General features: G+C 35.9%; 1 protein-coding gene across 1 annotated transcript; it reads right to left on the minus strand.

Annotated features, from left to right (window-relative positions):
- Window positions 1–492: 492 nt before the first annotated feature.
- chrm2b (cholinergic receptor, muscarinic 2b) lies at window positions 493–11,575 on the minus strand. Its single transcript, XM_051100232.1, has 3 exons — window positions 11,439–11,575; window positions 4,176–5,029; window positions 493–1,142 (listed from the first exon to the last, which is right to left on the minus strand). The coding sequence occupies exons 2-3, from the start codon at window positions 4,996–4,998 to the stop codon at window positions 565–567; spliced, it is 1,401 nt and encodes a 466-aa protein (XP_050956189.1). The 5' UTR covers window positions 4,999–5,029; window positions 11,439–11,575; the 3' UTR covers window positions 493–564.
- Window positions 11,576–17,522: the final 5,947 nt, after the last annotated feature.

The raw sequence follows: 17,522 nt of genomic DNA on the forward strand, positions 1-17,522 counted from the left end.
ATTGTAATTTATTCCTGTGGTGTAATGCTGAATTTTCAGCATCATTACTCCAGTCGTCAGTGTCACATGATCCTCCAGAAATCATTCTAATATGCTGATTTGTTGCTCAAAAAAACATTTATTTTCATTGTTGATAGTGGTGCTTGATATTTTTATAAAAAACATTTTTTCAGGAAAGAGAAAAAAGAACATTTATAAAATCAGCATTTATTTGAAACACAAATCATAAATTATAAATGTCCTAATATATCACACAAAATTAAACTGATAAATTCTGATAAATTTCATGCATCCAAAAATGTTACTGACCCCCAATGTTGTATTATAATTTTCATCAATAAGCTTGGAAGGACACTGATGAAAATGACTAACATTTGCACTTCAATAATGCAAAGAAATAAAACAATATTAAACTGTCCATGCTACTTTTCAGTGGTCCTCTTCATAATTTGGCTGCTGAAATGTCATTTGGACAAGCGTGGTAAGCGTGGATCCAAACCAGCAGACTCTGGATTTTATCAGTGAAGCTGTTTGTAAGTGCACATAGAGCTTTGCCCCACAGTCTTAATGTTTTCTGCTGGCATGAATATTCCTGTATTTGCATGTCAGCAGCTGTTTGAAGGTGTTCTTGAAGGTGACATTGCACAGGGCATAGCAGGCTGGGTTCACTGTACTGTTTATATAGCAGAGCCAGTAGCCAAAAATCCACATCGTGTTTGGAATACAGGCTGAGCAGAACGTGTTGATGAGTACCATGACATTGTAGGGCGTCCATGTGGCTGCAAACGCCACCAGAATAGCCATAATGGTCCTTGTGACTTTCTTCTCCCGTGAGGATAAACTCTTCCTCTTCTGGTAACGTGGCATTAAAACCTTCTGTGACACCAGACTCAGCCTTTCCTTCCCGTTGGTCATCTCCTGACCTCTGTTGTTGGGTTTATAGGTGTTTTGCAGGTCCTTTTGGGATGTTGTTTTGAAGCAAGTAAATTTGACCCAACTTCCTGTGGCCAGTGGAGCTGATTGGGTCTGACGGCTTCTGATGTCACTGTTAGTGCTTATGGATACGGCCTCCTCATCCCTCTGATTTGAAGAAGCGAGCACACTTCCGGATATAGAGTCGTTCTCACTCTCTCTGTCTTCTCCTGCAGGTGGGTACAACACATTTTCAGTGAGATTTTGTTGATGATGATAAGATTTAACTATACAGTTGAGGTCAAAAGTTTTCACACACCTTGAAAAATCTGCAAAATATTAATTATTTTACCCAAAATAAGAGGGATCATACAAAATGCATGTTATTTTTTATTTAGTACTGACCTGAATGAGATATTTCAGTCCACAAGAGAAAATAATAGTTGCATTTAAAAAAAGGACCCTGTTCAAAAGTTTACATACACTTGATTCTTAATACTGTGTTGTTACCTGAATGATCCACAGCTGTGTTTTTGAGATCCATCTTTTCACAGTAAGGACACCTGACAACTCATATGCAACTATCACAGAAGGTTCAAACACTCATAACACTCGAAACACTCTGATGAAGACTCAATGCATTAAGAGACGAGGGTGAAAACTTTTGAATCTGAAGATCAGGATAGATTTAACTTATTTTGTCTTCTGGGAAACATATAAGTGTCTTCTGTAGCTTCTGAAGGGCATGATATTTAAGCAAAATAAGAAAATTATACATCTTCATTCTGTTCAAAAGTTTTCACCCTTCAGCTGGAAAGGGTTCAAAAACACAGAAATGCTGAAAAAACAGAATTTGTGGGACCTAAAGGATTTTTCTAAAGAACAGCAGGCAGTTTAACTGTTCGGGACGAACAAGGGACTCATGAACAACTATCACTAAACAAAAAAACACAGCTGTGGATCATTCAGGTAACAACAGTATTTAGAATCAAGTGTATATAAACCTTTTAACATGGTAATTTTTATAAATTCAACTATTACTTTCTAAAAAATAACATGCATTTTGTATGATCCCTCTTATTTTGGTAAAATAATTAACATTTTGCAGATTCTGCAAGGTATATGTAAACTTTTCAGACCTTAACTGTTTTTGATTCAGCAAACTGGAAAAAAGAGAACATATTAAGCTCTTAAGAAGTATAATAAATGTAGTTAATTTGTCTTATCAGCTACAGTTTCAACTTTTTTGTCACCTAAAGCTATCAGAAGACTTACATAGAGAAGGCTTACGTATATATTCCTTATTTCCAACCTATTTTGGGTTCATTTTAAGCAAGAAATATAGTCATTTAAGCAATAGTTGAGTTAAATAAAACTACCCAGAAGGCTGGGTTAAACATTTAACCCAACTCCTGGGTTGAAACAACCCAATAGCTGGGTTTGTCCATATTTCACCCAGCATTTTTAGAGTGCATTTTATGTTGTTTCAGCTTTATTTCAATGAAACAGTTTTCATCTACTGAAACGTTGTGAAACGTTAGATTCGCCTTACTGCGCAAGTGTAAAACCTCATAAAAGCTCGCTGAGATGATATAGACGGAACAGACATACGTTTTCACGCAATTCTTCTGGCAGAATCATTTTATTTACGAAAATATTCCATCATGCACTGATGCGTCCAGGTTGCGCTCACTCACTATTGTTTGATCTAAAATGCAACTGCTCTCACGTTTTGCCACAGGACAGCAATTGTGAGTACATTTTCTGTCATCTTTGCTGGACTGTAATATGAAGAGTGTACAAAGTAACATATCTTTAGCAACAGTTTGAAAATAGTAAATCAGAGTCACATATGGGTAAAAACATAGATACAGTTGAGGTCAAAAGTTTACATACACCTTCTGCAATAATGTATTATCTTAATTATGAGCACATAGTTATGTGACACATATTGTACCAATTGATACAGCTGAAGTCAAAAGTTTACATACACCTTACAGAATCTGCAAAATGTTAATTATTTTACCAAAATAAGAGGGATTATATAAAGTGCATGTTATTTTTTATTTAGTACTGACCTGAATAAGATATTTCACATAAAAGACGTTTACATATAGTCCACAAGAGAAAGTAATAGTTAAATTTATTACCTGAATATAGGAACCTGAATGATCCACAGCTGTGTTTTTTCTGATAGGGATAGTTATCCCTTTCCAGCATTGACCGTAAGATTTTGAGATTCATCTTTTGACACTGAGGACAACTGAGAGACTCATATACAACTACTACAGAAGGTTCAAACGCTCACTGATGCTCCAGAAGGAAAAATGATGCATCAAGAGCTGGGGAGTGAAAACTTTTGAACTGAATGAGGATGTTTCTTGTTTTGCTTAAATATCATATTTTTTTCATTTAGTACTGCCCTTCAGCAGCTAACTACAGAAGATACTTGCATGCCCCAGATGACAAAATATGTTAAATTTACTGTGATCTTCAAATTCCAAAAGTTTTCACCCCCCGGCTCTCAATGCATCACGTTTCTTTCTGAAGCATCAGTGAGTGTTTGAACCTTCTGTAATAGTTGCATATGAGTCTGTCAGCTGTCCTCAGTGTGAAAAGATGGATCTCAAAATCATATAGTCATTGTTGGAAAAGGTCAAAATACACAAAAATGCTGAAACCCCAAAGAATTTGTGGGACCTTAAGGATTTTTCTGAAGAACAGTTAAACAGCAAACAGTTAAACTTCAGGACTAACAAGGGACTCATGAACAACTATCAATGAACAAAAAACACAGCTGTGGGTCATTCAGGTAACAACACAGTGTTAAGAATCAAGTGTATTTAAACTTCTGAACTGGGTAATTTTTATAAATTCAACTATTATTTTCTCTTGTAGATATGTAAACATCTGTTATGTGAAATATCTTATTCAGGTCATTACTGACCTTTATTTTGGTAAAATAATTAACATTTTGTAGATTTCGCAAGGTGTGTGTAAACTTTTGACTTCAACTGTATCAATTGGTACAATATGTGTCACATAACTATGTGTTCATAATAAAGATAATACATTAAAATAACATGGTAAGACACACCAATTTACAATATCAAGCAGCAAAACAAGCTGTTTTGTACAGCTAAAAATATGCAGATGAGCCTGGAAGCCAGAACCATAAAATTTACAAATGACTGTGCTCGCTCTTATGGGAAAAATAATGTGGATATGTTTTGTTTAAGGTGCTATTTCTTTAACACACGTACCTGTAGTGGCATCTGAAGCACTTTGCTTGCGTAGAGCCATTTCCTCTCCTCCTTGGATGGACTTCCTCTCTGTATTGTTCCCAGTTGTGGCTCCACTCTGTCCTCCATCATTACTGACTCTAGATACTCTCCGATTGTCTCTGCCTCGGACACGGCTGCGGCTAGCTTTGGAGATCTGCCAGTATAGTACACTCATAATGATGACCGGCAGGTAGAAGGCAGCGATGGCTGTGCCGAAGGTGACCACGGCATTGGAGAAAAACTGGATGTAGCACTCGCCCTCGGGAACCGTCCGGCTGCCCGTGATGAACTGCCAGAACAGGATGGCCGGAGCCCAGAGGATGAACGACAGGATCCAAGCGGCGGCGATCATCATGCCTGCCATCTTGTGGGTCCTTTTGACCGGGTAGCTGAGTGGTTTAGTGACGCAGAAATATCGGTCAAAGCTGATGATGAGGAGATTCATGACGGAGGCGTTACTCACCACGTAGTCCAGAGCCAACCAGAGGTCACACACCAAAGCTCCTAAAGGCCAGTGGCCTGTCACAATGTACACAGTGTACAGGTTCATGGAGAAAACACCAATGAACAAGTCCGCACATGCTAGGCTGAACAGGAAGTAGTTGTTGACTGTCTGGAGGTTCCTGTTGACCTTGATGGAGAGCATGACCAGCACGTTGCCGATAATGGTGATCAGGCTTAAAGTGCTCAGGCCGAGAATGATGAGAATGAGCTCGACGAGTGTGAATGGACTTTCTGGGGAAAAGTTGGTCTTGTTAACGTGGCTGGAGTTTGGAGAAAGAGTGAGGTTGGAGGTCTCCATCTTTCCTCATCACAGGAGATCACATCAGAGTCTAAGGGATAAGAAAGGAATATCATTACTTACATTTACAGAATGGGGTCAGTAAGCAACCACCTAAAAATGGCCTAAAGCACCCTAGCAACTGGATAAAAGCCATTTAGAGCACCTTAGCAAAAGAATATCAAACCAAGCTACGTCTGAAAACAAATTTTCAGGTCTTTTCTCAAAGCCATTTTGTATCCAGGGTACGGTTTTTGTAGTTTTTAATTTTTATTTTAATTGTTTTTTTTGTTTTGTTTTTTTTGCTTTGTCTTTTGAATTTTCTATATATTTTGTATCTAAAACTAAAACAAAAAAATTGTAACATTTATTTTTCCAATTATATTATTTTTTTTATTTTATTTATGTTTATTTTTGTCTTTTTTATTGTTGTTGTTCTTAAATATTTCTGTTTAGTTTTAATTTTTTTTTTGGCAAGGCAACATTTCTTACATTTGTATATTCTTCATCTAATATTTATATTTTATTTCAGCTTTATTTTAATTAAGGAAACATTTTTTAATTAAATTATTATTTTATTTAAAATACATTATAGTTGACAATAATACTTGTCTTTTAAATTTTCAGTATATTTTGTATTAATAACTAAAACTACAAATGTATAATTTATTTTGAAATAATGTTTCAAATTTTTCCAAATATATTATTTTTTTTATTCCTTTTTTGTCATTTTGTTTTGTTCTAAAATATGCAACATTTTTTTACATGTTTCATCTAATATTTATATTTTATTTCAACTCTATTTCAACACTAAATAAAAAGTTTTCAGTATATTTTGTATATATATATATATATATATATATATATATTTTTTTTTTTTTTTTTTTTTTTTCAGTTTTCAGTGTATTTTGTATCAAAAAGTAAAACTAAAAATACGTTTTTTGAGACATGAAAAGAATTTTATTTTGGTTCCAGTTTTTCCAATTATATTATTTTTTATATTTGTCTTTTTTTCCCAAAATATATTTCTGATTAGCTTTAATATAATTTGATTTTATTTGACAAGTAAACATTTCTAGTTTTCTAAGTTTTTGCATTTTTCATTTAATATTTAGATTTTATTTCAGCGTTATTACAAATATTTAAAAGTTTTTAAATTAATTACATTTTTAAAATTAATTTTAGTTAACAATAACAGCACTAAATCAAACATTGTTTAGTTTGTCTGTTCAATTTTCAATAGATTTTGTATCAAAAAGTAAAACTAAGAATGTATTTTGAACTCATATAATGCATTTTATTTTGGTTCCAGTTTTTCCAACTATATTATTATTATTTATTTATTTATTTATTTTCCCCCTAAAATATTTCTGTTTAGTTTTAATATGATTTAATTTTATCTGGCAAGGCAACAATTCTAGTTTTTAAGTTTTTACATTTTCCATCTAATATTTATGTTTTATTTCGGATTAATTTCAATTAATGAATTAATTTCATTTTTAAATTAACTTTGGTTAACTATTACAACACTAAATCAAAGTTTTCATTTTGTCCTTTCAATTTTCAATATATTTTGTATCAAAAACTAAAACTAACAATTTATTGCATTTTATTTTGGTTCCAGTTTTTCCAATTACATTTATTTTTATTTTGGTAAATTATTATTATATTTTAATTTTTAATTCATCTAGTTTTGGTAACAATAGTTAAAATACTTTTTGGGACCACTGTATATTTCTTGCATCTTTTACCACATTAAAAATATAATTAATCAGTGAACATCAAAGCTTTCTTTAAAGTGCACAAAAACACTGCAAAAAGCCACTCTTGTTTTTATTACTGAGAATATTACAGCTCATACGGTGTGGAGAGTGAGCTAGCGTGCATGTGTGCGGATGGAGTCTGTTTGCCAAACATCGTTCTCAAACAGAAAGTACATCTGTATTGTTTTGTTGGGCTCTCTGCTGCCAGATTTCCATTAAGGCACAGGAGAAGAGGCTTACATTGATGGGAGTGATAATACTGCAGGGGAAACATGACTAGCTGTGATATTATCACACTGGGTTTAATGTAGCTGGATGGCAGAAAGGACTCTGATAGCATATGTCTTATTTACTGTAGCCAAGACGGCCTCTGAGGAGCAATAAGCGCATTAGCTTTAGCAGGACAGCATGTACTGTACGCTTCAGCTTGGATCATCACCAAAAACTGCATTTTCAACAAGATTTCACAGGTTTTAAAGAAACTGGTGCTAGTGTGTGTATAAAAAAACCCTCCTAAACCAGCCTAAGATGGTTGACTGGTTTAAGCTGGAAGTAGCTGGTTTTAGCTGGTGTCTCAGTCTGACCAGTTAAGACCAGCCAAAAAAGTAGTCAAAACCCCTCTAAAACCAGAATGCAAACCAGCCATGACTAGCTATGACCAGGCCAGCTAAAACCAGCCAACCCAAGTGTTTTAGAGGGTGTTCTGCTAGAGTGTTCTGGGTGTTTTTTTTTTTTTATCATGTTTTATCATGTGGTTGCTGAGGTATTCTTGTCTGAAACTGCTTCCTATCCACTATATAGTGCACTATATCGGGTGTATCAGCCTTTTTGTAGTGCTGTCCGAATTCCGAGTGAACAACTTCATTCCCTTCATTCGTTCACTACTTGTTCACTACTACTTGGCATCACACCGACAGAGGCCGCTCCCACGATAGACGTGAGCGTCTTACCTCAGATCAGCTGTAACAGTCCCACCTCCATGTTTTGATGCCGGAGCAGGGATGTAAGTTAGACAAGAATTGAGCGATTGAGGTGTTTGTGTTGCTGGATGTAATAATGAACATAGTGGTCGTCATTCACCCCCGACATATGAGACGCTGAAGATGCAGTAGATTACGTTTGTTTGTGAAGAGAATGCGCTTCCCCATCTACATATATCTGTCTATGTTTGCACGAATCATTCGTGAGCCAAGTTCACTTACAGCAGAAGTGAGTATAAAGGGTTTTTTTAATGAATCTTTGCGATCGCCTTTGCTAATAACGTGCTAGTTAGCAAGTTTAGCGGCTAAATGCAGCTAAATGCGGCTAAAGTAAACAGGCTCGTCACTCCACAGAGAGAAGAGAGGGGGCGGGGTGAACAGAGCTCATTTGCATTTAAAGCAGCCTCGACCAGAATGGGATGTTTTTGCAAAGCTGATTTTAATGAGGTAAAAAGGGTGTTGTTTTACACAACCATTGAGAATTTTTAACCAAAGTATATTATTTTATATAGTATATTTTTTATTACGCTGCTCAGGGAGAGTTTTATTATACTACAAACAATAAATACATAACATTTTGAACGTGTTAATGTGTGTTTATTTTTGTTGACAGTATTTTAATAGTATTTAATGATTATGAACTTATAAGCATTACAAAACAAATTAAAACCATGAATGAAATCATAAAGCTGACACGGAGGTATGTAAAATTACAACGTAAAGTCATTTGAAGTGTTATTGCTATTAATATTATTTTCTGAAATGAGGTACATGTAATATAAAAGTACAGATGTTTTTGTGTAACGTACGTCATCGTCCGAAAACGTTCACTTCATTTCGTTCACTCCTGATATAGTTCACTCAATGGCCATTCACTATATAGGGATTGGAGAAAGAGTGAACGAGTGAGCGGTTTCGGACATGGCTTTGGTGATTTTAACATGTAACTATGCTGCTGAGTGTTCTGAATAGTTGCTAAGGATTTGCTTGGTGTTACTATGTGGTTGCTGGGGTGTTGCTATGTAACCGGTTACTAGGATGTTCTAACAATATTTGTTAGCGTGTTTTGTGTGGTTTGTCTGTTACTGTACAGTTACTGGGGTGATCAGGATGGTTGCTCTGGCCTTTTGGGTGGTTAGTCTGTTACTGTACAGTTTCTGGGGTGTTTAGGATGATTGTTAGCTACAGCGTTGCTAGGGTGTTTTGGGTGGGTAATCTGTTACTATATAGTTTCTGGGGTGTTCAGAATGGTTGCTAGGGCGTTGCTAGGGTATTTTGGGAGGTTAGTCTGTTATTATAGAGTTTTTGGAGTGTTCAGGGTGGTTGCTAGGGCATTGCTAGGGTGCTTAGTCTGTTACTATACAGTTGCTGGGGTGTTCAGGATGGTTGCTAGGGTGTTGCTATGGTGTTTTGGGTGGTTAGTCTGTTACTATACAGTTGCTGGGGTGTTCAGGATGGTTGCTAGGGTGTTTTGGGTGGTTAGTCTGTTACTATACAGTTTTTGGGGTGTTCAGGGTGGTTGCTAGGGCATTGATAGGGTGGTTAGTCTGTTACTATACAGTTGCTGGGGTGTTCAGGATGGTTGCTAGGGTGTTGCTAGGGTGTTTTGGGAGGTTAGTCTGTTACTTTACAGTTTTTGGGGTGTTCAGGGTGGTTGCTAGGGCGTTGCTAGGGTGGTTAGTCTGTTACTGTACAGATGCTGGGGTGTTCAGAATGGTTGCTAGGGTGTTGCTATGGTGTTTTGGGTGGTTAGTCTGTTACTATACAGTTGCTGGGGTGTTCAGGATGGTTGCTAGGGTGTTTTGGGTGGTTAGTCTGTTACTATACAGTTGCTGGGGTGTTCAGGATGGCTGCTAGGGTGTTTTGGGTGGTTAGTCTGTTACTATACAGTTTTTGGGGTGTTCAGGGTGGTTGCTAGGGCATTGATAGGGTGGTTAGTCTGTTACTATACAGTTGCTGGGGTGTTCAGGATGGTTGCTAGGGTGTTGCTAGGGTGTTTTGGGAGGTTAGTCTGTTACTTTACAGTTTTTGGGGTGTTCAGGGTGGTTGCTAGGGCGTTGCTAGGGTGGTTAGTCTGTTACTGTACAGATGCTGGGGTGTTCAGAATGGTTGCTAGGGTGTTGCTATGGTGTTTTGGGTGGTTAGTCTGTTACTATACAGTTGCTGGGGTGTTCAGGATGGTTGCTAGGGTGTTTTGGGTGGTTAGTCTGTTACTATGCAGTTTTTGGGGTGTTCAGGGTGGTTGCTAGGGCGTTGATAGGGTGGTTAGTCTGTTACTATACAGCTGCTAGGGTGTTTTGGGTGGTTAGGCTGTTACTATATAGTTTTTGGGGTGTTCAGGGTGGTTGTTAGGGCGTTTTGGATGGTGTTACCAAACAGTTGCTGGGGTGTAGCTAAGGTATTCTGATAGGTTGTTATTGTGTTTCTGTGTGGTTGCTAAGGTCAGCATGCCTTATCTATTACTGCTAATTAAGCACGTCTTTGTAAAGTCATCTGGGGGGCTGTATGTGATTGAATATAATGCAAACAGATGGCGTATGTTCTTCATATAGATGAGCTCCTGAGCAAATATGTACTCTGTTAATGAGAGTTTGAGGTTTTGTTTTTACTACTGTGCTCAAAAGTAAATGGCCTTTGAATGGTTATCCTGTTTGTTAAGTGCAGATATAGTGGGGTCTGGTCATCATCCCCCAGGATAAAGAATAAAGCTGAGGATGCTGCTGGTATGTTTCATATTCTCTTTGAAGTATAAATGACATTATGAGCTAATCTAATATGAATAATGTTAATATGGTACAACATTACCAAAGCTCTTGGTATTTGTCTGCTGTTGTAAGTGAGACTAATAATAGCACTACTGTGCTGTCACATTCACTAACTTCTACAAAAACCAGTTTCATGATGTTGTTAAGAAAAACAATGTGAACAGAGCAAAATATCAAGATGAAAGGTATTAAATTGTGAAAACATAAATATTCTTTATCTTAAGATTGTACTGCCTTCAGTCACCCGTCTTCATCTTTTCAGCTTGTGCCACAAGTTCTTGTTAGAAAGCTAGGGGCAATACAGCACAGCCAAGTGGGAAATATCTCAGCGCTGTGACAAAGAACAGCAATCTTAGCACCGGTGATAAAATTTGTACCTTGGATTAGTTTGTGTGTATATTTATGTGTGCTTCTGAGATTCTTTACATATTTGTTTTATAGTGTAGGGCAGCACGGGGCTTAGGTGTCACACTTGTTACTCTAGTGAATAAATCACATGGTAGGTTAGTTATGAAAAACAGCTTCTGCATAGGCACATGCACCATTATTGCACAGGCAATATTCAGATTTAATTATTAAAAAAAGTTTTGTGACAACATGCCCCAATAGAGAATACATATAGGGGTAAGTTGTCACAATGGAACCTGTTATAGACTTTTTCAGCTATATTTAAATAGTAACACAATTATAAAACATCAACATTTTCACCATTATTGTCTAGAAAAAAAAACAGTGAAACACTGTTGTAGACTTTTACTTAATTTTAAACAAAAAAAGTAAAAGGTAACAGAAATATTGCTTAAGCATACGTTGTGGTCATAAATTATGTAAATAATATAACATTTAAAACACATGACAGCATGTGACCTCATGTTGCACTCCTTCAGCACAGCTCAACTTATGTAAATCATAAAAAATAAAAACCAACAACAACAAAAACTAATGTTGAATACCTTATTTCTGCAGTCAGATGTCCTTCATCATCCAATCATACTCCTACGGGTGCAGATGATTGTCAGTAGCATCCGTCTTGTGTGAGGATCAGGGTGAGCTGTGTGTCTGTCTGTGTGTGTGTTGTTCTCTGTGCCAGTGCCTGTAAATGAGCTCTGTGAGTGTGTAAACGTGAGGGCCCAGAGGGTGGGCTCTAAACACACCTACATGGGAGGTCAGTGAACCATAAGCAATGTGGTAGAGCTTAAACATGAATGTTAGATATTGTTAGTCTTCAGGACCAGGGACAGCATGTCACAAATGCAAGTATTTTGGCAAATATTGTTTCCACACTATTTTTGTTATGATTTTGCTTTTAAAGGGATAGTTCACCCAAAAAGAAAAAATACTGTCATTAAGTACTCTCCCTCATGTCGTTTCAAAAAGAAACTCAGAAAAGTAGTACAGACATTGTTAAAATAGTCCAAATAGTCCTCGTTCATGAGAGTATCATGACACTAGGGCTGCAATATTAATCGAAATCCAGTTGAAATCAATATTAAATCATCTGGTTTAGCATGATTATGAAATCGATAAAATTGGTGTGTGATTATGAAAGTGGTTATGCGCAGCTTGTCAGTGAAGTACAGCTCTGTAAATCCTGCTCCATCTAAAAGTTTGAGTCACTTACAACATATCTTTACAAACATGTGAAACATTTATGAAACTCTCGCCCAAAACAATACCACATTTAATAACATGTTACTTCAAAATCACTGTGAGATGATGCAGCTTCTTACACAGAATAAGTTATGCAACATACAGATGCATCTCAATAAATTAGAATGTCATGGAAAAGTTCATTTATTTCATTGTGAATTGTGAAACTCAAATTCAGTGCACACAGACTGAAGTAATTTAAGTCTTTGGTTCTTTTAATTGTGATGATTTTGGCTCACATTTAACAAAAACCCACCAATTCACTATCGAATACTTCATAAGACCAATAAAAAACATTTTAAGTGAACTGTTGGCTTTCTGGAAAGTATGTTCATTTACTGAATATGCACTCAATACTTGGGCTATGAGCTTCTCCACCCTTCCTCCAGACTCTAGGACTGTGGTTTCCAAATGAAATACAAAACTTGCTCTCATCTGAAAAGAGGACTTTGGACCACTGGGCAACAGTCCATTTCTTCTTCTCCTTAGCCCAGATAAGATGCCTCTGACATTGTCTGTGGTTCAGGAGTGGCTTAACAAGAGGAATACGACAACTGTAGACAAACGTCTGTGTGTGGTGTGTGTTGATGCCTTGACCCCAGCCTCAGTCCATTCCTTGTGAAGTTCACCCAAATTCTTGAATCAATTTTGTTTGACAAGCCTCTCAAGGCTGTGTTTCTCTCGGTTGGTTGTGCTTCTTTTTCTTCCACACTTTTTCCTTCCACTCAACTTTCTGTTAACATGCTTGGATGCAGCACTCTGTGAACAGCCAGCTTCTTTGGCAATGAATGTTTGTGGCTTACCCTCCTTGTGAAGGGTGTCAATAATTGTCTTCTGGACAACTGTTAGATCAGCAGTCTTCCCCATGATTGTGTAGCCTAGTGAACCAAACTGAGAGACCGTTTTGAAGGCTCAGGAAACCTTTGCAGGTGTCTTGAGTTGATTAACTGATTGGCATGTCACCATATTCTAATTTGTTGAGAGAGTGAATTGGTGGGTTTTTGTTAAATGTGAGCCAAATTCATCACAATTAAATGAACCAAAGACTTAAACTACTTCAGTCTGTGTGTACTGAGTTTATTTACACGAGTTTCACAATTTGAGTTGAAGCACTGAAATAAATTAACTTTTCCATGACATGATAATTTACTGTGAAAGCTGTTTTTTCTCCAGTACATCACCAAGTGTAAGCTTCATGGTGAAAACTTCTACATCACTCTTGTCAACATAGTCCATAGTTACAAAAAAAAAATGTGTCTTGATTTTATCTTGTGGTTATTTTGTGAAAAACAGTAGAGCGGCGTTTTACCCTATTTAATAATATCTACAGCTGTGTGGCCCCATTTAACCCTAACTGCTAGTCTATCTATCTATCTATCTATCTATCTATTTATCTATCTAGCCATCTGTCTAGCTATCATGTTGTCTGTCTGCCTCCATCTGTGTATTTGTTTAACAACAGTAATAGGCTGGAGGGAAAAATAAATCCCTTCTTTCACAGAACCGCTCTTGCTCTTTTGATAGTTTTCTACAGAATCATCTGGGTTCAGGCTGCTGTGAGCAGTTACAGCTGCCCAGTGGAAACATTCGCTGTCAGAACGTGCTGTCAAACATCTTCTCACAAGTACCAAGAGACAAAACCCAGTCCTGTCCTGTTAATACTGTAAATTCTCCAGTGCCACCAGACCATAGGAAGACAGTGAGTTATTAATCTACTGTCCCACTGACACTGTTGATGAAACACCGCTATCTGTCCGTCTATCTATCTATCTATCGTTGCATGGTTCTATCATTCTATGGGCCATTCCACCGAATGGGTGCCATTTCTGTCCCCAGGACAAAACATGTACAAATATGCATAAAAAATAACTATGAAATACATTTTTTATTAAGCAAAGTGGCACATTAATCTTACTACATATTTAAAATATTTTATTTTAAAAATGATTAAAAACTACCTAAAACACTCAAAATATAGCATTTATGCATGTGCCCAGTGTCTAACGCTACATTTTAACATGAAATATAAAGTTTAAAATCCATCAGAAATCATTTTTATTTTGCATTTGTGTGTACCTCCATATCCCATCTGTGATTTAAAAACGTGTATTTCAAAATAAATTTATAATAGTTTAGATAAAATACACATTTTAGTCGGTTTTTGCTCAGTCCTGTTACCCTAACATATTCCTTCCTCTAAAAAACTGGGAACATTCCACAAGGCACATTTTCAACAACATCTGGATCTTCTGAAGGCAATGAAATGACCGAAAGCATGTGGTCTTATTTTCTTTTCTGTATATTTGATGATATTGTAACTGTGGCAGGGAGCGTCATTATAAATACTCCTGTTACCCAAATTATTTCTCCTCATAATATTAGTTTGTCCTCATAATATTAGTTTGTATATGTGACTATATTTGATGTATTTGCTAATTTTATCCAAAAATCTCAGTCCTGTTACTTTCAGTCCTGTTACTCATATACTCATATATTCTATACTCATCTATAGTAACTAAGTAATAGCAACAGGAATGAGTGTTTTATTAATGTAAATATTAGGCTACATCCATATTAATCTAGATACATTTAAAGATGCATCTTTTTCTCAATGTTTTGGCATTTTATCCACACTAAGACAATGTTTTTGCCCAGAGAAAACTTGTATATCTCAAATCCCGTCCTCTACCCCTAAACATAACCCTAACAAAAACCTCTGCAGACTACTAGATTTAAATGATTTGGCCTTTTTTTTTTTTAGCAGTGAGGTCAGCTTACTAGTCAGTGTTTAACATTCTTCACTATATCAGTGCAAAGAGTAATACCTCACATATGCAGTTAAACTTATATAGTAATATAATGGATATTCATTACTGTTACCCAGTTTCATTCCTGTTACTATTCATTTTTTCTTAAAACAATTAATTTATCTGCACCAATAGGCTTGTGGTTAGTGCGCCGACATATAGCACAACTGTGCTTGCGGCAACCCGAGTTTGAATCCCGTCTCGAGGTCCTTTGCCGATCCCGCTCCCCTCTCTCCACCCAGTACTTTCCTGTCATCTCTCTACTGTCCTGTCCATTAAAGGCCCAAAAAAGCCATATAACTAAAAAAAAAAAAGTTAAACCACTATTTTTTAAATTAAGTTTGGTCCATCATGTGTCCCATTGTTTAATAAATTGTATCACAAAAAAATTGATAAACTTGAGGTTTGAGTCACCTTTAACCCTGTCCCTCCCATTTTTGAACACAGACATAAAATTTAAAAATGAATTGACTTAAAATTTTATAATTCATGAATGAAAACATTTTGTAATATGATTTTGATGTATATTTTCTGTGGTAATGCAAAGTCTGATTTTAAAAATGCCTTTCAAAGGATGATTTTTGAGATTTTAAGTTTTGAACTGATATATAATTTCTTATGATTTCTAAAACGTGAAGAAAGTCTTTTTGTGACAAATGTCAGAACCCATGTTATAATGCAGATTTTTTTAAGTTGCACTCTTGAGATATATTAATCTATTACTTTTCCTACATAATTTGTAACACAAAAGTATGGTAAAATATCTATTTAGGAGTCTTAGACCTTCCCAACGATGTATAGTCTGTCATGATTAGATTAGGATTTATTTGTAATATGGTGAAGAAAACCAGGGGACGGTGACAGTTAAAGGGTTAAAATGAAAAAATGGGTTTGTGTACTTTCGAAAAATACACCTTGTGTAGATAAATAGTTTTTTTATGATAAATATTTTTTTTTTTGACCATGAAACCAACAATTTCTTTCAAATAAACACCTGCCTGAGGGGAAAATAACGGAATTTGTTTGATATTTTTAAACATGTTTTTTAAAAAGACATAAGAGTTTTGGTAACAGGACTGAAAAAAATCTATCCATCTTCCACTGTTCTTTCTAGATAAAGTTGTAAACTTTATCAGCGCTTTCTCTGTTATTATCTCTGCACTGTTACACTACCTTGTCAACATGTACACCATAGAAGAGAAGTATTCAGGTCATTGTGTGTATGGATTAGTGGCTTGAATGATTCTGAATTATTTATTTGTTTCTGAGTTATCCATGCTATTCCATCGATCAGCCGCATGGTGGTACTGCAGAGCAGGGTAACACTGAATACTCCCTGTCTCGTCTGGCGTTTAAAATAAATCTCAATTACTGTAAAATCTCTTTCCAGAGTTAGCTTTCTGAGACACGAGATTAAAGATAATTCAGCTAAATGCCAACAAAACGACCATGAAGCTTGGAATTAGTGTATAAACGCGCCATTCATTTAAATATAATAGACTGCAAAGATAAGCAAACCCTACCCCACCTTCAAAATAATCACAAACACTCACATACGCACGGGTATCCCCTCAGGTCCTGTTTCAGCAGTGTTTCTACATTCAAGCAGCACAGCAAGCAATCAGTACACATGCTTAACAAGTCTCACCACGCTGGAGAAACAACAATTATCCCTATTGTCTCATCTCACTTTATCATCTAAGCATCATTAAGTGCATCACATTTCTAGTGCAAAACATGTGTATGATTATGTCACTTTATTCTTTAAAATGAAATTTAAATAGATTGTAGTAATAATACAATAATACATAATACATATGAAAGTCACCCAAGGCAGACATTTATGTCTTTCTGTTTTTAGACGAATAACCCTATACAGTAAAAAACAAGACTTTTCCAGGGGTCAACTTACTAGGAGTAAGTTTCAAGAGTGAGTTTTGCCTAAATCTAGTCTGTAATTCAATGTGTATTTTAAAGTCATAACAATGAATGACACTATAAATCAGTGTAATGAATGTTCAGTCGCCATGATTACCCTCTTTTTAAATGGGTTGAATGCTCCCTGCCTTCCATTGTGGTTCTTTAGGAAAATACACCAGTCACGGATATGTGGGGAGACTATGCGCGATGGTTTGCATGCTCATGACATTTGAAATTTAAATAGTATGTAAAATAATAAGGCTGGCTATGATAATATTTCTAAAGCTTATGTATGAGCTCATCTTTTGATTTTTCTTATGGTTATGTGTCACCTATAAGAAAATCGCTTTTGAATCCATTTGAATGTGGTTAGACCTGTGACCCGACCGACCAGATGTGGCCTCATTTATCTCACCAAATGGAGCCATTTCCTCCATAAATTATTCACCAATCTATGCAGACACTAATGTAAAAAGAAAAAAAAAAAAAAAAAAACATATTGTGAAACAATACTGTACAATACAAAATAATGCAGAGTTGAAACACTATTGTGATGATATTAACTGACATCATTTTTTTTTTTTTAATTAATTAAATTTTATTTGTTTGTCATCATTGACCACCACTACCATAATTTAATTTCATTAGTAATTATGATAG

This window comes from Labeo rohita, chromosome 25 (assembly GCF_022985175.1).
Source record: "Labeo rohita strain BAU-BD-2019 chromosome 25, IGBB_LRoh.1.0, whole genome shotgun sequence".
In the NCBI taxonomy this organism is placed as follows: domain Eukaryota; kingdom Metazoa; phylum Chordata; class Actinopteri; order Cypriniformes; family Cyprinidae; genus Labeo; species Labeo rohita.